Here is a 23,924-nt window from a genome sequence, read left to right as displayed (position 1 = left end):
CTTTTTGCCGCTAACGTTTAAAAGATGAAATATTTGAAATGTTTTTATTTGTGTAGTTAAATTTAAAATTATAAAATTATAGAATGTATTATTTATTGAGTTCATGTTGATTTTATACAAATATAACTGCAAATTATAGCAAACATTGTTTTTTGTTTTTTTTTATAGGCGTAGTGGCAGAGTGTCATTACGAACCATAAAGCAAATACTGCCTCTAGTTTTTTTTAATGGATGAATGCCACGATGCTGTGTCACAAATATCTGTGAAATGAAAATTAAAAAAGAGGACTTTGCCGGCCTAGGCCTGCAAGATGTGTATGAAATTCCATTAACGACCTTTTGTCCTAGCCGCACCTGAAACGTCATACTTCGCAGCCTATTATAAGGAACATAACATCAACATTTCATTGCATGTTTGAGAAAAAACAATTATAATCAAATTCAATACATCCGCTTGGAAATAACGATGCCACAGATACACACACGCTTTAATCAACACCCCTCTGTTCATGTCGGGGGTGAAAAAAAATGGCATGTCAGTGACAATCTCAAATTCCGTTACATTGAGCAGTTATTTGTCGCATAAAATCTCATGCCGTTAAACTTTATATAACGTTTATTGCCGAAACAAAAACAAATCGTTTTATGTTCAAATTTAAATTCTCGAGTTCCCTAAAGGGCGCGAGACCCTGGTTGTAATAAGGCGATGTTTTTATTACACTGGCCCTTCTAATAAGCGGACACTGCTTGTTTGCAAACAATCTCGTGCTGGTCCGTAATTTTATACTTGTATCCGGGTAAATAAGTAATAAACGACTTATTATATTGAAAAACATAGTGCCTTTAATACGAAGAAGCAAGTACCTACACATTTTTCCTTTAATATAAAGGTAGTATTATGGCTCTCAATAATAAAAATAAATTAAATGGACATATAGGTACATACTTTAATATATAAAAAAATCAGACAGCTAAACATTAATCGTTCTAGATTGTAAATGGTCATTCATAAATTAAAAAAAAAGTTAACTGTTAATTAAATATAATTTTCAAATATCTACAAATTGATACCCTACCACAGAATAAATAATAGTACTGTTACGATCAGCACAGATATGGCTGCCAGGTGGCGACAGCGCCACGCGCGGCTTATGGCTTTTCCCAAAATTGGGGTGGAACGGATGTACTTTTAGCTACCTGTAGCAAAGCGACGAAATGGCGGAGTGAGCCACGCCTGACCCTACCTACTCGACATTATACGTAGATTTTTTTCTTTTTGTACAATATAATAATTATGGTGTCTGACGGCCGCTGTGATATATTTTTATTTATTTTCATGTTTTTCTTTACTAACTTTGTTGTATAGAGTGCTACAAAGGATCAAACATACCTACAAAATATAGACTGACACATTACCCTCCTTAGTGTTTTTCTGTCGGGTAATGAAACGAATAGTCTTTCAAATTTGAATACTGAATGTATTACATTTTTTCTCTGTAATCTCATCCCCTTCGAAAGTGATGTATCTGTCGGCGGCCGCGCGATCGTAAGATCAGGCATATCGTGAAATTCCTAGCTAGGCATGTCGTGAAAAGTGAAAATCTTTAACTCGTTCCCTGAGTCGACGGATCCCCGCTACGCGAGGCTCCTATTTCTGGGCAGTTTGCCCTTCGGGCATCTGAAGCATCCTAACGAACCTATCCTATCTATATATTGGTTTCATGTGACTATCGTCAAAACATTACACAGGAACATTACGATCTGCCTGATCTTACGATTGGCCGCCGACATATCAAACACTACCTATCTACAAAATATTTTCTAAATATTACACTACAATTACACTACACTATCAAAATTCAAAAATAATGTAAATATCTTACATTGTCTGATGTGAATGCGTTCTGGATATCATTAAGTTTACAATGAAAAATAACAAAATAAACTGTTAAACATGTGTAGGTACACAAACTGCGTACTGATAAATTATTCTGATATCGGAGGAAATGATAAACCTACACAAATAAACTACCTACATGTTACCTATATTACATACAAATGACACAAAACTCACTGAAAATATTACTCTTTACTTTGTCTTATATACCTACAATACCAGAAGGTAGGAGGAGGGAAACAACAAGGGTATATGTTTTATCAATACCTCTTTCCAAAAAATGATCGATTTAATTTCATTTAATATGGTACCTATGGTATGTTATTTAAGTTAATATACGGGCATGTTAAACTAGTTTTTTATTATGGAGTTTGTGTGTTTTATATGCTAAAAAATATGATATGGTAAACTATTCTACAACATTCTGAAATGTTAATATCGACTGGAAAAACAACCAAGTCAACAAATATGTGAAAATGAATACGTTTAAATGGCATTTTCCAATAACAGTCGCGGTTAAGTGCATTACGGCACCGTGGTGGCCACTAGAGTTTCAAAATGGAACCCCAATATCACGAATATTAGAAATAATTCTAGCAATCCGCGTTCAGTATTCGCTCTTTTCCATTTGAAATGATACTATGAAAAAGTTCCTACAATGATCTTCTTTTACGAATGGAAATATATTTTTTACACATACAGTGTATTTTTTTGTATAAATGAGGTATATGTATTTCAAGTAAGATACTAGTAGATATAATCATATGACCGTAATGTACTAAGCATGTACCTATTTTACATATTTGTGTATTTTCATAATTAAGTCCTGTTTTTACAATTCCTCGGTTTTATTATCTTTTAAATCAAGTGCCTACACATTATTACACGAACTCTCACGTGAATTCACAGAATTAACACGGTTTATAAACATTTTTTTTAATGAGAGTAACACTGAAAAATTATGTTTGACTACTTAAAAACACAAATCAAAAATAACGTAACAAAATAGTTTGATTTGTTCCCTAGTTGTAAAAAGACAACGTAATTTTACTATTGCCTTTTTACCATTGTGATCAAGATAACCATGGTCAGCTATGTGACCGTAATATGTACCTACATACTCGTAATTAAATAAAAGAAAAACACTCCCAAATAAGTTTACGAGTAATCCACTTTATCAAAGCTACGAAAAACTTAAAGCGTTATCAATTTAATTAAGCAGGTGGGTTCCCTTGTCTTAACTTCACTGCATAAATCAGACACCGAAAATGAAGCCAAGTGAGCATAAATTCAACATTAATATTGGCACCGCGTATATTATAACTGCATTATCTGCTTAATATTCATGAGCCACAAAGTTTCGCAAGTGAAACGGGTGACGAATTCCGACTTAGCCGCATCGAGTTTTCCATGAATATGTAGTCATGCGAGAGCGCCATCTTTGCCGGCAGACTTAAAACGGTTCTGATATGAGGTATAATAAAATTATGAGATCACAAGTTTTGGAAGACGCTGGATGCGACCGCTTCCAACCGGTACGAATGGAGGTTCAAGGGGGAGGCCTTTGTTCAGCAGTGGACGTCTTATGGTTGAGATGATGATGATGATGACAAGTTTTTCACTAAGTTTAGGACTGTTGTCGAGATGAACAGGCGGGCGAATTAAATTTAGTCGTTGCTTTCAAACTGCCTACAAATTAGTCTCTTATAAATTATGTGTCTTTGAAATGAGTTCAATATTTAAAATTCAGTAGCGTTTCGGTCAAGAAACCTGTACCTATGTAGTACGCATTACTCGTACGTTAGAAAAGATATTTTGAAATATGTGTGGTTTAAAAGCCGCATTTTGTCAGCGTGAATACCTACTAAGGCCATTTTGATTTTAGTTTTTGGGTGGTCGTAAAATGCTTGTAGATTTCTTTAAGACAATATAGGCTTTTACATTCATAGAAGGATCGATGTTCCTTTGATGTTTTGTGTATGCACACGCAAATGTTTTTATTTACATATCCAAATAGACTGTTAATTAGTTAGTTAGCCGTTTAGCAAGGATTTGTCTCGCCAACTCTGTAATCTTGGTAGTTCACACGATATAATGATTCTTTTTTTTAATCCGTGACTTAATAAATAAAATATTAAACGTTGTTGTAAATTTAATGATCTTTTCACTAAAATGTTAACAAAATATTTTTAATTCCAACACGGCGTTGGACGGTTAATAATATGAAAACACAATATTTTTGTTTAACCTATGCAAACAATAAGCGGACTTTATTAAATTTTACCCTCTGTATCAGCATTTTCTCGTTTATTAATTTAGTAAAAGTCTGTATTAGTAATTCGACGGAAAAGTGCATCTCTGCGTCTAGCATAAGCAGGTTTACAGTGCATCTATTAAATACTCGGAGATTAAACAATACTAATACGTGCAGGCACAGAATAAATAATAGTACTAGGTACAGAAGACTCACTCTCTAATAAAACGCGTCTGTCACGATCAGCACAGATACGGCCGCTAGGTGGCGACAGCGCCACGCGCGGCTTATGGCAAACCCCAAAATTGGGGTCGAACGGATGTACTTTTAGCTACCTGTAGCAAAGCGACCAAATCGCAGAGTGAGCCACGCCTGGTGCAGGTACGAGCACGAGGATACACTAGTGAGTAGAGTTAGACCAAAAAAAGTCTGTATGGTACGATTTTGACAGCCCACGCGGTGCAAGTGTTATATATATATATTAATACGTCATATTTTCATAGAAGTTTGACGTTTAAAATACCACTTGCACTGCGTGGACTATCAAAATCGCTGCAGACTTTTCTTGGTCTAACTTTAGTTATGTGTCGTTTATATAATATTATATATTTTGCAAAAAATCGCTTACCATTGCTAGGTGAAGTCCCGAGCTGACCTGACTTACAAAAATAACTTATTTTCTTAAATAGTTTCTTAATAGGTCATATTACTTGTTTGTCTATGATGCGGGCTGAAAGTGAACGTTTATGGTCAAGGGCTGAAAAGTGGTGTAATCCTCTGTGTCCCTATCCCTATAGGTACTAGGTGGAAGCAAATGAAAAAATATTGTCCTATCTCCCCACCTGGAACAATTAGAAATTGTTCTACTTTTACTAATCCCGCACCCCACACTGGATCTATTTTATAAAATATAAAAACTGAATAAATAACCTTTGCAGAAAAGTATTTCAAGGTTTAAATTAAGGCTTTGGAAAAGCTATCAAGTAAATAAAAATCAATAACGGAATCGATGGCGAGTTTCTTTTTCACAATCCATTTACTCCGAGAACGTAGTTCTTCCTCAAAGGGATCTGTTCGGCCCTTATTTCGAGATCCTTTAGGGCCATACTTGAAGAACGGCAAACCGCCTTTAGGGCCCCGCTTCCGCCCTTCCGAGAAATGCCCAAGATAAGAGAGACGTTTTGGCGCCATTCATGTTTATGGCAGGGCAAATGGCCCTAGAATACTGCGTACTTATTATAAACAAGTACTTATACCTATACAATATATTTAAAAGAGGGGCGAGATTAAAAAATGACATTTTCTGAACGAAGGAAATCTTAGTTAGTTTCTTTTGCGTAAATAAGTACGAATGAATTGAAACGAAACTTGCCAATGCTCCGGCCCAATTAGGAACTTGGCGGCTTATGAATGCGACTTCCCACCAACTACTGAAATACGATAATAGGGTTGCGAACCCTAGTTATAGAATAGTCAATCTGCGGTAAAAGCTTCGTATAAATAAATAGTATCTACCAGTTTCGGAACATTTAAATTAATCCTTTTACCTTTAAATAATCCGCACTGCTTAATTGACAATTTGTTTAAATGAAATTTAATGAAAACTAGCAGCTCGTACTTAGAATTCATGGTTATTTTGGAGTGTGAAGGGATGGGTCGGGGTGTTACTTTATTTTACAAAACGTAGTCTCCGTAAAATTTTATGGGGCCCATTTGAGAGGGAGCGCCGCGACGACGGTCATTCATTAACAACCTATACGAACGATGCGTTCCAAGCCACTTCTAAGAAGCCGATTTGAATTTCGTGCGTTTGATTTCGTCACTAGAAAGTCTGTGGAAAACGGCGAATTCCAAATTTTGAAATACGAGGAATGGATATTCGGAATCTAGTGGTATTTATCACTCGTTTTCAATTCTATTGGTAGAATTTAAATGACTAGTAGTGGAGATATATTGAAGGAAAAATCACGAAGTCGAGCGCTGGATATTCAAAAATTAGCCCCCAGCGCTACCTTCCAAGTCGTTGTTTTCAATTACCTTCCTAATTCTCAACAGTTTAAGTAGTAGCAATAAGTTCCTATTAAAATGACTGTAGTGCCTTTTTAGAGAAATTATTAAAATATGGTTGCTTAAGAAAACTTCCATTGCAATGGCCTTCGCGCGTGGTAGAAGTATAACTCGTACTACTCTTAGTAAGTATCAATATTTTTACATAGAATAGGGTACTTTAACTATTTAAGAAATAAACTGATTAATTTCTTGATTGTATTTGACTAATAAGTTTTGGTTTCAGAACATAAATATTTAGTTACACGCTATATGTAGGTACGAGTACCCAACTCGTATTTTACGTTGGTACCACAAACCTCCTTGACAAAAGAGTCATTTGGTCTGTTATAATATTTTAAATATTATTTGATTACAACTACGGTGGTTAATTGCTATTTTAGCCGTTAAAAAGTAAAAATGAAACTTCGTAAAAACTTAATAAGTACACATAGCGATAATTTTTGTACAAGTTGGAGTCGATGCTATGTTCCCAGACCGTGCCTATTACGACACATGGCGGAATTTTCTTATAACAATTCAGTATCCAGTCTACCGTATGTTATTACGTGTGTGTACAAATAATTGAGTTTTGTGAGTTTTCGTTACAAGTTGTTGGCAGTTTTAAAGGTAACAAGTGAATGAAAAATTACATAACAAATAGAAATATGTTTTGTCTATTGTATATTTACTTATTTAAGTACTGCGGAATGGAGTATCGAGACAAACCATTCTGGTTTACCGATGCTTTTGGATCAAAAAATTATGTAATTTTGATTTATCTCTGATAAAAAAAAATAATAAAGTTAGCGCAATGTACTTTATAACATGAACATGTAGTGCATTTATGCATTACTTAAAGAAAAAAAATCATGTTATTTTATAGGACATTCTTACACAGATTGACTAAGTCCAACAGTAAGCTCAAGAAGGCTTGTGTTGTGAGTACTCAGACAAGGATATATATAATATGTAAATATTTACATACAACCATGACCAAGCCATGACTCAGAAACAAATATTTGTGTCATCACACAAATAAATGTCCTTACTGGGATTCGAACGGGGTCCTAAGGTCTCATCGCATAATAATTGATTGTCATAATGTAATGTTACGCATAAATCTCTTTTCGCATATTTTTTCTCCAACTGAAACAGAAAGTATTTTCGAAAATATTTTGCATTGCAAATGGTTTGCGTTATATTTTTTCAGAAATGTTAATATTTCCAGCACAATAACAATAATGCGAAATGAGTTTTATGCGTAACATTACATTAGGACAATCAATTATTATGCGACCCAATATGGACCCGATTGGAATCCAGGGCCATCGCCTTCACAGGCAGGGTCAATATCTTAAATACAAATGGTTTCTTTTCAACTCAGCTAGGCAATATCGTGTCGTGTTTAATATTGTAACACAAACTTAGATAATAAATGAAAAAAAAAAGCAGTAAACATCAGACAAATACATTATTAATTATTCATGTCTTTTCAAAGGAAAATAATAAGTACCAGAATATATGTAAAAGAGTCGATTGAATTATTTTTTCGTATGCTGTGTTGGGAGAAAGAAGTTTAAAGAAATATTAGAAGACAACAAAATTTAAATTTACAAGCCACGCAAATACCGCAGTGACCCTTGTGTTGCCTACAAACAAGTAAATATTAATATGTAGTGATATCTACTTATAATAAAAAAGTACGTAGACTATTCAATCATAATTAAATTTCCATTATATCGACTTAAAAGTTTTTTTTTCTGTTTTATTGAACACCCCTACATTTTATTTAAATCTACCTATGAACTGGTTAAGACACTTAGCGGTTTTTACGACTAAAACAAAAATCGCTATGTAACATATTTATAAAAAAATATTTTTTTCACACTATTGAAACTAAAATATCATTTCAGGTAATTCCGTAATATATGTTAAAGTGCAAATACTTTTATCATAAAAATTATGATTTGAATATGTTCAATAGTTATCGAAATAAACAGTTTTTTGTGTCTCCTGTAAAGTAGGTTAAAAACACATGGCGACTTTTGTAGGCACAGCGACGTTATACGACTTGCATTACTTGCAACGTGGTGACAGGTTTTATGCGTAATACATGGCTTTTATATTTTACTTTGTTTCTGTGAGCATATATCAAGCATTATATGTATTTTTTTTTGCTTATAGTAAAACAGTATAATATAATAACGAAATCTTAATCATACAATAAGTATGATTCACAAGAGGTAGCGCCGTTTATACCTACCTGAATACCTATTCAAAGATTTAGTAGGTACATTACCATTTACTTTTAGTAATTAATATTTTATGGCACCAATTGGAATTAGGTAAATAAGTCTGTAGATAAATAGAATTTGCTTACGAACAATATGTATTTTTAGAACAGTCAAACTACGGACATGAAAAGTTGCGAGCGCCGAATTGCGTGAATTCAAAAAATCATTTGCTGCTCAAATTGCATTAACATCTAACGCATTGTATTCATATTATATATCCAAGAACATGTATTATGTAATGTGTTGCTAAGAAACAAAAAACAGGACCATCGAAAAGCAGATACCAGCACCAAAGATAGACAAAATCATGGCTCGTTTGCTGCCTGTCCTATGGGGCACTTGCCAAACAAACTTTTTGTTTTATCAAATTGGTAAATCTCATTTTTTTGTTTTATTACCCTAAATCTCTTGAGATTTATAGCTGGCCGTTTTGAATTAATTTCACATTTATAACAAACACGCTTCGTGGATTTTCGCTTAAATAGTTGTAGTTAGGATTGAGTCGAAATTAATGTAAGTTCTGAGCTCCGATGAAGTGCAAAACATTGCCGTAAATTAAACCCTGCGCAAAGCAGTAATTAGTATACTATTACTACGCTTGTTATCACTAACTAATTCGAGTTATTAAACTATCTTTGCAGCATTTAATTTGCCTCTGTTTGAAGTTTATTCATAGTGGCGTCAAAGTGAAGGAAAGCTAATAAGGTACCTACCAGGTATGCTGGCATTTCAGGGGATGGCGGGACAAGACGGGATACCCAAGCTTCGATTTCCAATAAAACTAAATGCAGCGGTTATCAAGCTATTTATTTTAAATAAACGCACTCTTATTTTTAATTTCAGTATCAATAAAATAGTTCCATCGATCCATTTTGTCATGAAGGTAAAAGCACAATAGGTACATTACGTTAATATTCGGTTATAACACCTCTTTTTTTCTTATTAGAAGTTACAAGATAGAGAGTAGTGAAAATCGAATAATACCGACTGACAAATTAGCTCGTAAAAAAAACAAGTTTCAAATAGGAATTGACCTCTGAGAGACGGGCACAACTAAATGGCAATTGAAACAATGTTACCAGCACTTAAAATATTATACGTGATTCTGAATAACGGAGTATTAGGTATTTGTGTTACTCCTGTTTTCAACTTACCCCAACGCACCCTAAATCAAGTTCGGATTTTATAAGTTTGAATAGACTTCCTGATATTAAATAATTTTATGGTTTAGCCTCACTTGTTTTTAGTCACTCACACGAGATGTTTCGGAGAGCGGGTCTTCTTTTTCAAGCACTAACAGTGCGAACACTTTCTGTTATTAATTAGCCTCGCTTACTTATGTTTTATCAGTATAGCATGTGTGATAGTATTTTCTTATCAATTTTTAATCAAAGCATCCTAATAGTTGATACCTACCTCGTATTATATACAAGGCACCAACCCAATTAGTCTAATTACTGTAGAACATTGGGCGATTTAATTAAAACATAGAGTAGGCAAAAGTATACCAAAGAAATAAATATAGACATAATTATACACAGTACATTAATACACAAAAACAAACTTACATTTTTGCATCCTGCGCCAGGCACTATTAGACAATTATAATATTCCATTAGCAATCAGCGGAAACGAAGCTACAGTGTGGGTAGGATGTGAAATCTCTCAACCAATATAACGGCTGATTGATAATCAAGAAACTTGTGCTAACATCCTCGCTGCTGCGAGGTAACTACTAGTATAATAATATATAGTAGTAGTTACCCTACTACTACTATACTCGTAGTTCTTTATTGAATAATTTTAAATACGAAGGTAATACGAAGGTAAAGAAGTCATTTACATTTACATAATATGAAGCTTTCCATAGAAAAGGGTATAGATCTTATAATTCATCTGCAATATAAGGACGTTTCTTCTTGAGCTGGCAATCCTTAAGTAATGCACTTGAAGCATAAGAACACTTCTCTATGGAAAACCACATTATGTTTTATTAAATACGCGCGATGATATAAATATTAATTTTAAACTGTCAGTTTAATCTTCCTAATTCCGAATCACTTATCTCTGTCCATATACGAGTATTATGTCCTTGCAGAGCCTATGGGTCAGATTTGAACTTTAAGATACGTCTGTTCTTCAAACAAAAAAGTCACTTTTGACTGACACATCTAATCCATATCGTTTCTTGCTCTAATAATAATTGACGTATCTTAAAGTTCGAATCGGACAGTATTTTTTTAAACGTATGTAATTAATAACACAAATAACTTACAAATAACCAAATAACTTGCAAATGTACTACTTGAATACTTTATTCCCAAAAGGCCCGTCGCATACTTAACTTAGCTTTGGCTCCAGCAACGGGCCTCGTTAATGCTTACTTCTAATCAAGCAGTCGTTAGCCGCGGACTCGGCACTCGATTACGACTGTTACGGGATACAAAGGGACACGCGACACTTCCGAGGGATAAGGATAGTTTGCTATGACTTCGTTGATTTCGTGTAAGAACGCCGTAAGAATACAAATGCTTAGTTGATGTAACTTTGAATTGTTGTCCTTTTCCATTAAGCCCAGTAGGGGTTTCGTATAAATTGTCTTAAGATTTTGTGGATTGGTTTTTTTTTATATATGTAGAGTCAAGGACTAATGAAAAGTATGATTCTTATTTAACTTACATTTAAGTTGTTTTTTATTGCCAATGCCCTCTTAGACTTAAAACCGTTTTGATTTCGACTACCTGGTCAGTTCTGTTGTAGTGATCAGTGATTCTTATCAGTGCACAGTATATCCAATTATAGTCTAATAATTGGATATGTCACCGTAAAATTGTAAACACTCGTCAGTTTATAATCTCGCTAGTTAAATTATAAACTGACGCTAGGGAGATTATAATATGTATAATCTAACCAAACCTAATCTACGTTAGATTATAAACTAACGGGTTCACAATCTTACAGTGTCAGATATATTATATGTACTAGGTTATAATAGAAAATATATCCTAACAGTACTCATATTACAGTAAACATTTGCTTATTTTTATTTTATAACAATGCGAAAGAACTTTTATTATGTCAATCCGTGATTTAGCACTGATACTTAAGAGATAAAGTTAAGCTTTACATAGAATAAGAATTCAATTAAATGCTAATAATTGTCTTTAAGGTGAGGTATGCCCGGGGAAAATTTTCAGATTCTGTCAAATTACCCCATTTCACACACAAGCAAACGTCACTCACACTACCTCACTTTACCGGGACAGGTCAGTGACCCATCCTGTTTTTTTTAAGATGCAAATGAGAGTATTTTGAGTTTCGTCTTAACCACTAGCCTCCTTTGAGGAAGAGAAACTCTAAAAAAGTTCCATTGAAAGAAGGAAGACAAAACAATATATTTTATCTTGCTCTCCTTGTCTGTTCATGTCACATGTGACGTACTTAAATGTAAATTAACTAAATAATCGAATTCATTAGATACTCGAACTAAATAAACCGAATAAATACAGAAGTCGTCAAATGAAAAACGTTATTTAGGTACTTCTCTAATCAATAGGGCTTTCGATAAGGCACAAATCAATTCAATGACAATTTCATTAAAATCATATGTGTATTCCGATGATGTTATTATTATATAACTTACCTTAGCTTAGCTTCAATTTGTATATATTTAGTTATACTACCTAGCTACTAAGCAAAATTTGCATGCTTCTTCAAGTGAAATATAGGGGAGAGCGGGGACAAAGGTAACTGCGGGTGGAAAGTAACTATTGCTCTGTAGGTTTATCTAATAGACAAAATACCACTCCGCTGCTATTAAGTGATAGACAGTGGTGCCCCCTTCACTCAGTCAGCGCATTCAGTCGAAACGGGCGCCACGTGCTATTAGGTTGTGTGAGAGGACGCAACGTGATTTTTCGAATCAAAAGTACGTTTTTTGACTTTTAGTTATTTGATGTTTATGTTGTATTAAAATTCATACATTTTCTGAATATTTGCATATCCCCTAGAGTGGCATTGTCTGGCTAGGTCTCTATGGTGGCGGGGAGCCGGGAGATGGACAGATATAACAAGCCGTTGAATGGCGGCGCCTTAGATTTAACGGTGGCTTGAGGTTGAGTGGTGCGGCCAATTTAGAAAAATATACGTCAAGTGGCGGGGCCTCAATGACCATTTCTCAAAAATATGTATGAATGATATTAACTATGTATCATTGAATTCAGCATAAAATAGCTTATTTGATTGTATACCAATAAATTTCATTATATTTATTTCAATTATGCTGGACTTGATCAAATCTCATATTACCAATTTTTTTTTCTTTCATGTATAAAAATATGTATAATTAGGAAATAAAACAATTGATTGAAACAAAAACAGTCTTTATGACAAAACATTACATTTAACACGATTCACACAGTTTATTTCACTTTTTATCACTGCGTATTCCATTTGTATACCTTTGTAAGGACAATGTTTTTAGCAAATAAATTTCTGGTTTCTGAATGTTCACGGCTCGACGGTCGGTGCGTACGAGGTCTGGTGGGGCGTGAACATCACGCCATTTCTAAAAAACATTATTTTACGCGGGAATTCAACTTTTAAGGAATACCATCCTTGTATAATGAAGAATGCATCTTGCAAAAATGAGCAAGCAAGGCATAGTTTTAACGGTTTTATTTTAGGCGCAAAATACGGCGTCGCGCAGAGGCCGGGAGACGGTCTCTGCCACACACGGGCTTGATGTGACGGAACCGTCTCCCGGTTCACCGCTAATTGGGGAGTGTCTGGCTCCCGGCCTCTGCCACGCAGGGGCATGTTTTAAAAATGGCCGCGCCATTTTTCCTACCGTTCAACCGGAGGCCCTGCCACCCGAAGGGATATTGATTAGATTGATTGCAATTTTTCTCGCACACGTTGCGTTTCAAATTCAAAGATATCTTTCATGTTTTCAGAAAAATGTGGTCGGGTACAAAAGTAACATTTACATCCCATACAATATACCTATTGGATCTATGCCATATTAGTAAACGATGTATGCCATATTTGTAAGTGAAAAAACTCTGACTCCTGAATTATCTGATAAGATAACATGTTTATAATAGTTAGGGAGGCGAGGTAGCTAAATGGCGTAATTCAACGGCGCCGTCGAGACCTATCAAAATCGAAAGATAAAATAATTTCGAAAAGAAAAGCTCGTATGGCAAAAACCATTTTAGCGGTGGGTTTGGCGTGTACGGTTTTTCAAAAATGTTAAAAAAAACAGTTACTTGGGCATTTTCGAGCGCGTCAGATATTCATACTACGTATGCCCCGAGTGCCTCTGATAACAACGGTATACTAATCTGCCGGTTTGCGTGGTGGGGGTAGGCATATAAAGTATGTATGTATGTATGTAAACACTTTATTGTACATAAGACAGGTTAAATTACAATGGAACAAAAAATATATGTAATGTACAAAGGCGAACTTATCCCTATAAGGGATCTCTTCCAGTCAACCTTTGAGCAATTGAGAGTAAATTAAAACAAACATGATAGACAAACGAACACTATGTACAAAAAAGTAAACTAAGGTTCAATTATTACGCAAGTAAATAATTAAAACCTATAGCCTATAATATAATAATATATACCTACATATTATACACATATATAATACATATTAATAAAGATACACACATAAATATAAATATATATACACTATCACAATTTAATAAAAAAAAAAATACTTAGTACTCAACCAGAACACAAGTCATAAAGTAATCAAAAATGCAAAAAAAAAAAAATTACTCGGGCGCGTCAGATTTTCGGAAGGGGTGTTAAGTAGGCCCCAAGGAAGCTTCCTTTAAAAAAACTGACGATTTCGGCGTGACGATAAGTTACGATGAATTTTTGAAAATGCAAAAAAAAAAGTTTTTTTGAAATACTCGAGCGCGTCAGATTTTCATAGGGGAGGTTTATCTCGGTATCCTGAAAGCATATTTTTTTAATCTGACAAAAATGTTGGTGGGTTCTCTTAATCTGACCGATTTTATGATGCTTCAAGTCAAAAAGTTTTAACTTTGGACAAAAATGTAAAGAGACCTTTTTTGTGTAAAATAAAATTACCTTTTTTGTTTATTTAAACTTTTTTTTTGTAAAATGTATCGTTCGCGACTTATATGCCGCAACGCGTTCTTAGGAAGACGAAATGGCTCCTCCACACTTCCGGTCATGCGGAAACCGGCAGATTTTGTATTTTTAGTAAGTTTTAGATTATATTCTTCAAAATAAAAAATAAAAAAATCGCGCTCGAGAATACCGGATTAACGTTTTTTTTTTACAAGTTCGCGACCCTATAACTCGGCGGCGTCAAGGACTTATCGTCAGATTAGTTAAATTTAGTCTTTAAACACTAAAATCAACCCCCAATATCTTAATCTGACGCGCTCGAGTATTTCAGACTATCCATTTTTTTTTACTAATCTGATCGTCTATCCTAGGCGCGCGGCACTACATATGGAGCTAAATACTTTACAAGGTTGTTCTATTAGGTCTAAGGTATCTCTCATATCTTAAACTGCCACGCTCGAATATTGCAAAAAATTCCCCTATTCGCCTCCCTAACTATAAGACAATAATTGATCTCATCACTTGAAATAAAAACAATTTCTAACGAGGAATTAATATTGATTTGTTTTCTTAAAATACTAATGTTTATGTAGTTGAAATGCAAATATTAAAGTGTGTTATCAATAATAATTTACATGATTAGTAGGTACTTTTAGGGTTCCGTAACTCAAAAAGAAAAAACGGAACCCTTATAGGATCACTCGTGCGTCTGTCTATCCGTCTGTCACAGCCAATTTGCTCCAAAACTACTGGACCAATTAAGTTGAAATTTGGTACACATATGGAAGTCTGCTACTCAAAGACGGACATGTAATATAAACAAATGAATTTTAAGTATAGGGGGCTATTTTAAGGGGAATATGAGAAAATTAGAAAACCAAGTTTTGCAAACCATATCGTGTTACATATTAAAAGGGCTTATTTTGAGGATCTCAAATATATATTTTTTTTATAATTTTATATGAAACAGTTTAGAAATTATTTAGGAAAATAGGCAACAAATGACCGCCGCTCCCCCCTTATCTCCGATAATATTGGGTCTAAAATTTTGAAAAAAAAATACACAACCTTCTACTTCTAGATGACAGGAAAACCTATTAGAAATTTAGAGTCAAGCGTGAGTCGGACTTAAGAAAGAAAACGCGGTTGGGCTGTTTTAAGGACACAGCCGTAATGGTTTACGTGAAACTAGCTGTGGACAGCTTTTTCGAAAGCCGATGGCCGAGCTACGCGTAGGGCCGTAGGCCCAAGCATCCCTCAGAGGCTTTTTAAAACGCACGGCCGAAGGCCGAGTTGCGGGAGGTTAGTGCTCAAACACAGAACAATTATAGTTCAATTGTCTGAATGCAAAGGTCGAAAGCCCTGAAGGCCCGGAGCCTCCGACAAGTGCATGCTCCCCTGAAAGGAGATTGTCGATTTTGTTCTATCTTTTGCCAAGCGATTGGGCCCAATACCTACAGATTACTGGAAAAACGCGTAAGAAGTCTGCAACTAAGCGTAAGCCGGTCTTGATAATAAGAATTGTAGATAAGCTCTGTCAGGGCCACAACCGCAATTATTTACGTGAAACGTGGTGCGGACAGATAGTGCGAAGGTTGATGGCCAAGCTCTGCGTTGGGCCGAAGGCCTGACGCATCCGAGAGAGGTGCACCTCCACGCAAGGTCGAAGCATGACCTTTAGGAGGTTAGTGCTCAAACAGAACAAATAATTGGTTTAAGTACGAGTAGCTAAGTGAGAAGGCTGAACTGCCGTATATCGCGACCATCGAATTTCGCAAATTGCGGGGATTTTTCTATTACACCAATGAAACCGTAGGTAATTAGAGTGACAGAGAGAAATGCCAGCAATTTGCGAACTTCGAGCTTCGATTTCCGCGGTTATAGCCCTGTTATCTTGAATTAACAGAGATACGCCTAACAATGAAAAAAAAATGTAGGTGCTTAACATAATACTTGAACAAAAAAAAATGGGTAACTAACTATCCTAAGATAGCCAGCTGTGTGTGGACAATTGAATAAACAGTTGAATGTACTTAAGAACTTCGCTTTGCTCGCTCGTTCAAAAATGTGTGCAGTACGGAACCCTTGGGACGTGAGTTCGACTCGCACTTGACCGGTTTTTATTTTGATTTGATATGTCATATTATATTAAATTACAGCCCACTCTGTCTTGTTACTTTTGACCCACAACGTGCTACTTTCTGCACACCAACGGGGTCATAATGACCGTAGTTATGCAGAAAACGACCAACTCAATTTTTTTATCAATGCAGAAAGCGACCAAAGCTACTGAGTTAGGGTGTAAGTCACTTTGACAAAAATAAAAAGTTGGTCGCTTTCTACAGAACTACGGTCCATTAGTAACAAAAGACGATTTTTTAAAAACAAAATACACAGTTATAATGTTAGTCAAGACGTTAATGTACAGAACATGCACTGACGTTATATATGACTACATTAAACTCATCAAAATAATAAGGGTTAACCAGAAACTAAGGTCAAAGTACAAAGTGTTACGTTTCTCCCCGCTCTACCCTACGCATCCAAAATTACTGTCCACCTATGTTCATCAGCATCACTATATGTATTTTTTGCAAATAAATATATGGTTATCTTTATCAATAAATTAAGTCCTGGCAAGGTGGAACTTTCATTTTGGCGGATTCTTTCTCTCTGCATCTGACTGTACCTACAGCTATTACGGCAATTTTTTGGTAAACTTACGGTTATATGTTCAGACTCTGAATCTCTATAGTAGGGTAAAAGTGGGATAGATGCCGAAGGGGGATACATGCCTCACTTTACACGTAGCAACCTGTGCGAACAATAGGTCTGCGATTTTTAGTTAAAATGCAAGCTTGCCCCCTCCCTCCCGCCGGTCAGTGCCGAGCGCTCCGAGCGGAGGGACGTATTGCTAGCTATGACGTGGGAAATATATTACACGACGAAAATTTCGTGGATTTGCATTACGTTAAATCTTTGCGCGCTCGGAACTTTTGATGTGATAGGGTAAGTATTTATATTTTTGTTATTGTGGTCTGTATATCTCTTGAATATTTATTTTCTAATGTTAATTAATTACTTTTTAACACCATTTTTGTGAGTATAGATGCCCTTAAGGAAATCTATCCTACTCTTAAGGGCATCTATCCCTCATTGTATTGTAATAAAAAATATTTTCTTTTTCTATACAGATGCCACGAAAGTACGTGAAAAAAGCCGGGGTGCGACCCCACGGACTGTGGACAGAGTCTTTCAGGACCTTAAAGATAAAAAATGTCCCATAAATGAAGTAGGCAGCCAGAAGTAACGCTGAGAGTTACGGAATTCCATCTAGGACTTTAAGACCTTTCACGAAAAAAGTTTTTAATGGTGCCATTCAGCTAACGTTGAATAAAGTATTAAAAAATCAAAATATTCTTTCATTTATTTCTTAGGGCAACTCTCCCCCGGATCAAAATATGTCTGGGGCATCTAACCCATACAGTAGGCATCTATCCTCTCACGTGAGGTTTTTTTGTTACATTCATTATTTAACAACGAACATCCGCAGAGTCAAATTATCTTAATATGTTTCTTCGTTAATACATAGACTAATAATAAAAAAATGTTCGAGGCTATTCAAAGCTTATCTTCTGCAAAATAATTGGACATTTGAAAAAGTGGGGCAACTATCCCACTTTTACCCTAATTTAAGACGAAAATATTTAAGATATATGGACATACCTCTGGTCCTTGAACTACGTCCGAAGAGAGGTATGGGAATGGGAACTGAGAATGACATCTCGCTTTGTGTGGTAGGGCACAGCACAGCGGATGTCATTCCAGATCTAGAGCAGAGCTCAACCTTACAGAAATCTGCAGCCAAATAACACTAGCACTAGACCCTACTCATAGTGTCCTTCCTGCCGGTGAGTATGGTTGCCAGTTATCAACGAGAGGTGCGGAGTGTTAGACTCGGCAACGCGCATGGAGTTGCAGGCGTCCCAAGGCTACGAAGATTGCTTATCATCAGACGGGCCGTATGCTTGTTTGTCAGCGACAAGGTATAAAAAATAAAATTAAATATGCACAGAATATCATTGAATTAAAAACTTTGTTTTATTTTATAGTAAATTAGTATAACACTCGATACACAGGCAATCACAATCCAGGTTTTGGGCTGTAAGCCTCGTAGGCCAGTAGGTATATCTCGGCCTCACAAGCCGCAAAAACTCGCTAGGACTGAGTCTAGACCATAGCCGTTTATTTATGCTTGATTTCATGAAGGTTTGCAGAACAGCACGTAACCGCATTATACATCTATCTTAGACGGACCTCACAGCAACAAAACAGGTTTACCACTGCACGATTTTCAAGTAGTACACGAAATATTTACATAATGTTCCGTATTAATAGGTAATATTTGAAGATCAAAAGTTCTCTAACATAAATACATGATCACAACATTGTCATAACAGTTCATTGACGTTGACGTACAAAAGTACGTCAAATAGGTATGCAATATTAATACCAGCATAATGAAAATTAATTCCAATCAGTAAGTATGAGTCTTCAAACTTTTTTCATTCTAAGCCGGGTTTCAAGGAGCAAATTACTTAAATGATATTGGAATCGTATTGTTTTAAGATAGTTTACTGCGTTTTTCAACCATTATGCCCCAACAAATAAAATCTAAGATGAGACTCGAGCTCCATGTGATGATAATTATTTACCCTGTTTTTTTAAATACTATTTGTCTACTGGTATACTTTTTCGTATATGTATATGATTTAATGTCGAAATAAATGCCAAAAACAACTGTCATTTTAATTAAATTCGCGATACGTGTGCTTTGATCCGAGCCCAGCGGGCATCTGATCAAAGAAGTTGCGTGCACGGAACCGCTGATATCATATTTTCGAACTTATTTATTGAATGTGAAATTAAAAAAAAAAGTAATCCTGGTAGTCGCTCAAGCATACAATTGCGCGTTATTATAAGCAGTTTTCATATTTTTATCTTTTGTGCACAAATTGTTACGAATCTTGAAAGTCCGTTTTAGACCTATGTTCGTGATCGTTTTCTATCGAGCAAAAGTCAAAAACTTAGGATTCTAATCGCTCCACTCACTAGAAAAAGCCCTCAAGTTTGCTAATTGAATGTATGGCAGCTGTATCGTGATCCAAAAAAGAGCTACGGCTTTTAAAAAACTCAGTTTTCTGAACTCACTGCACCTTAAACAATTCGCAGTCACACATCAAGTGTGGCATTTAGTAAGGGTAATAGTGTCTACAGTAACAAATATGTGTTTCATCGTCATTAATCTTCATTACGGTTCGCTTAAGCTACGAGTATGTGCGGTTAGCTTCAGGGAAGGCGACCTTATGTATATATGTACGTATCTATTTGTGTCATCGAAATCTTGAAACTGTTTTATTGCACAATAGAATGTTCGAACTTTGTTGTTTCGAGAGCCATTGTCTAGTTACCTTGCTGCTGTATTAGCTCAGTTGGAGTGGCATAGGTTAAAAGATTTATGAAACCAGTCCTTTGGAACGGATGTGACCGACCGCTATATCGACTATCTTAGGAGCTAAATGTACATTTTTTTTAAGATTTTTTTATAATGATGAAAAATGTGTGACTGTAGTCCATCCCTATATTATGAATTATATGGGTTTATTAATATATCACGCAGTAGATAATTATTAAAGATAATTTTAGCTTGAAATATCTACAGCACGAATCTATGTTAATTAAAATCTAAAACTTAAGCAAGTGAGCTTAAATCCATCTAGTACTGGCACAACAGAAAAACTCTGTACCTCGTGATTTCACCTTCGTTTTGCATCCATAAGCTAGGTGTGTAGCTTATATAATTATTATTTTAGGCAATATTTGTATTATAACAAAAGGCCCTTGTTCTTCTATTATTATTTACCTAATGTCCTAGATGTATAAGCAATAATATCTAATCCACTTAACCGTCCCTTATCGACAAAATCCATTTCATTACTTCTTTTATAAACGCTGCATTAAATCCACCAGAGCATCGAGAACCTATAAACTAAAACATTGTTGCAAATCCGTGCTCGAAATTACTTCTCAGTGTCGACGGGTATGAGGCGGTTCGAAATCATTTATCTAAAAGCCGCTCCCCTCTGTCATCAAAACTAAATCAAGTAGGGCGAGGAACATAAACTCGACCGCCCTTGCAGTTAGATAAAATGTAAAGGGAAGTTTGATTCACTCGTGTGACACTCTGCGTCCTTCCCCAGCCGCTCGGGCCCCACGCTCGATCCGCAACAGACCTCCGAAACGACGTCTTTATGCCAGCTATCTCTCTATTTGACTACGACTCATCTTATATCACATATCTCGGCGTAGAGGGTACTTAGTGGCACGATATTGGAAAACTCAACCTCTCTTCAGGTTTCCAAAGATCAAATTCCGTTCAATGTGCAGGTACAATGATACTCGCGAATGTTATCAACGTTATACAAATAAAGTCCCAATATTGTAAACAAAATCATGCTCCGTGAACATCAATATAATTATTAGGTTTACATAGACTACATAAACAGAAATAAACTTAAATTAAACTTAAATTTATTTCAGAGGTTTACTTGCTAGATTATGATGATAAATTTTCCGTTTTAATACTCAGGTAGGTACTTTGCTACTCATTCCATAATTAGTTTTAGCAATTTTGCTAACAACAGAGCAGAGAATTAAAGTCTGAAAAAAGCATTTGGAGGCGTCTAAGCGGGCAAATATTGTCGGCGGGGTCTAAGGTGGAGGTTCATTCCAAGATGAGCGCGGCGCGGGCGCGGAGGCTAGCATCTGGGCCGGTAATTAAGCGCATCTGCCTACGTTCAATTTTGAAACGCGGTGGATGAAAGTTGCCCCTCGCGCCTTCGGGTCCATTCGAGAGGGTACAGCAAATTGCTAAACTTTCAATTAAAGAGTTGTTATTCAAACCGCTTCCGGTTCCTCGGTGGAATTATATTTTATTTCGCAACGCGAAACTTGTTTCTGGTTTTACTCGGCTCCAGTTTTACGATTTCGCAACGGGGAAGGCGTGGGAACCTATTAACAACTGTCCAATTTGAGTCATTTCTCAGATCGCTTAAACGAAACATTTAAATTGTGAAATTGTTATAATCTTAGTGAAGCGGGACGTATGTTTTAAGGATATTAATATTGTTTCAGTGGTCTGTGTCAGCTGTGACAGCTCGATGCGCGTCCGGAAAGGGGGGAGGGAGCATGCTGCTGCACCTCTTGGTACTTAGCACCGCCCTCGCGGCCGCTACCACAGGGAAGCACGGTGAGTCCCTATCGACCTTTTATCACACACCCGCCCAAATGTTTGGCTCCATGAAGGAAGTCAGATATAAACAGCACAACGTAACTTTACACCATAAATCGTTATCATCAAATTTAACATCTCCAAGGCGTGGGCTGGATAAAGTCGAACTCTGCCCCTGTTTGCGTAATAATAATACCAAGTTGGTAAGTTGAGAAAATTTTTGTGTAAAATTTGCGTAAACCTTGCGGAGCTTGTTCACTTTTTCTGACTTTTCTTTAGATTATCCCTTACGCGGTTAGGCCGTAACTCAATTTATTAAAAGGAAACGTTTCTTCGTCTCACCTGTTTTTTATTAAATCAAATGAAAGCAAAGACTTGAGCACAATTACATAATAATGTTGTTAATCGTTAATAATAACTTGTCGAAAACAATAATTTGTTTAGTTTTAAAGTACACTATAGGCAAAGCTATCTTGAAACTTTTAATAATTGGCTGTAACTCGAATAATCTTTAATAGAAAAAACCCGACTTCTCATAACAGTCATAACAGTTTGAAATGCCATTAAATAAGTTCTAATCATTGTAGTGCATTTCATATTAATTTAATTAATTTAAATTAATCTGAAGACTTACGAGTAGAAATAAACTTTTGTTATAGAGGAGCTCCATTCTGGTCTTCCTGCGCAGTTCCATTTTACCAAATAGTACTATGTCAATGAAAAATGCTTGATTTCTAGATAAGTCCAGATCCAGGTTCAGGTCCAGGTCCATGTCCATGTTCAGGGGTCAAATTCGACATTGTACAACTGTCAGATTTCGCATCCACGTCAAATCATCAGTTGCTTTTATTGCATGTTGATTATATCAAGTGTTGATTCGATCAACTGTGGATACTATCATTTGGTACAATCAAAACTCAACTCTGACCTGTAGATGGTTCAGTTTAGTTTGGTTGTCACCTAACTGTGGATTGTGGTGGACTGCGGTTGCTAATATCAAATTTCGACATTATACGTATTCGAAAACTTAAATAAAATATGATTTTTCCCAAATCAAATCACCAGGGAGATTAACACGATATGTCAAACGTGGCAGGATCCTTAATTTAGATCCGAGATCGGGTCCGAACAGAGACATAAAAGTTGGTGCAGGAGAGATTCATAACATAACTTATAAAGAGATTAAGTGCGTTGCGTAAACATGTAAAAATTACGTAGGTACCCACGGATATTGAAATCAAAGGCTCCGCTTGCATTTGAATTCCACAATATGACGATTTTGCTACACACATGAACATTCTAAAAACGTCAAAACAAAGAAGCGTTGTATGTGAACTAAGAACTGAATCCCTTGAGGTTTATGTCTTTTCGGATCAGGCGGCTTACCGGCACAGGCGCGCGGAAGACTCCTTTCCCTCATAAATATTTACTTTATGAAATAACACCCCAAGTTTACCTTAGTCTCACATGCCGGCTGGACGCAGGTGATAAGTCGATGCGACGAAAAAAAAACAAAAATGTTATTTCGTTACCTCTATATTTCTGTTGAGAAATAATCCTGCTTCGTAAATATAAATATCAAAGGACAGCGCCGAGTAGCTCCGCTTTATCCCAGAGGCAAATAACGGACGTGCTAGGGGTATTTTTGTTTTCATAACAAACATACAAAAATGGCAAATTACGTCTTATTTCGGGCAGTAACTTATAAAAATGGCAATGTTTTGGCTGAAATTAAAATAAGACCTTAGAACGGGATTAAATTATTTGGGAAGTAAATTATTTGAGTTATTTTGAGTTAATTTGAAATTCTCTTTATGTATGACCATTAGGCACAAATTTCTAAATACCTGAGCTGAGCAGAGGGATTTTTAGCGCAAACTTTAAATAAGTGAGTCTTTATGAAACTACTTATGAAGTTGCTATGAATGTGTACATTGGCATCTAAACTACTTACATTTGAAATAGCTTTATAAAGTTAAATTATATTAATTAAAAAGCTTTTACATATTTCGGAGAAGATATCCAT

General features: G+C 35.7%; 1 protein-coding gene across 1 annotated transcript in view; it reads left to right on the top strand.

Moving 5' to 3' along the window:
* Window positions 1-21,819: 21,819 nt before the first annotated feature.
* The window catches only part of LOC134680107 (lachesin-like), a 51,771-nt gene continuing 49,666 nt past the window's right edge, over window positions 21,820-23,924 (top strand). Inside the window, exon 1 of the mRNA XM_063539155.1 lies at window positions 21,820-21,916. Coding sequence (XP_063395225.1) covers window positions 21,856-21,916 — 61 coding nt within the window. The 5' untranslated portion in view covers window positions 21,820-21,855. The remainder of the gene's footprint in view (window positions 21,917-23,924) is intronic.

The sequence above is a fragment of the Cydia fagiglandana genome, chromosome 3 (assembly GCF_963556715.1).
Source record: "Cydia fagiglandana chromosome 3, ilCydFagi1.1, whole genome shotgun sequence".
Taxonomy (NCBI): domain Eukaryota; kingdom Metazoa; phylum Arthropoda; class Insecta; order Lepidoptera; family Tortricidae; genus Cydia; species Cydia fagiglandana.
This window is presented reverse-complemented; position numbering and strand designations above follow the sequence as displayed.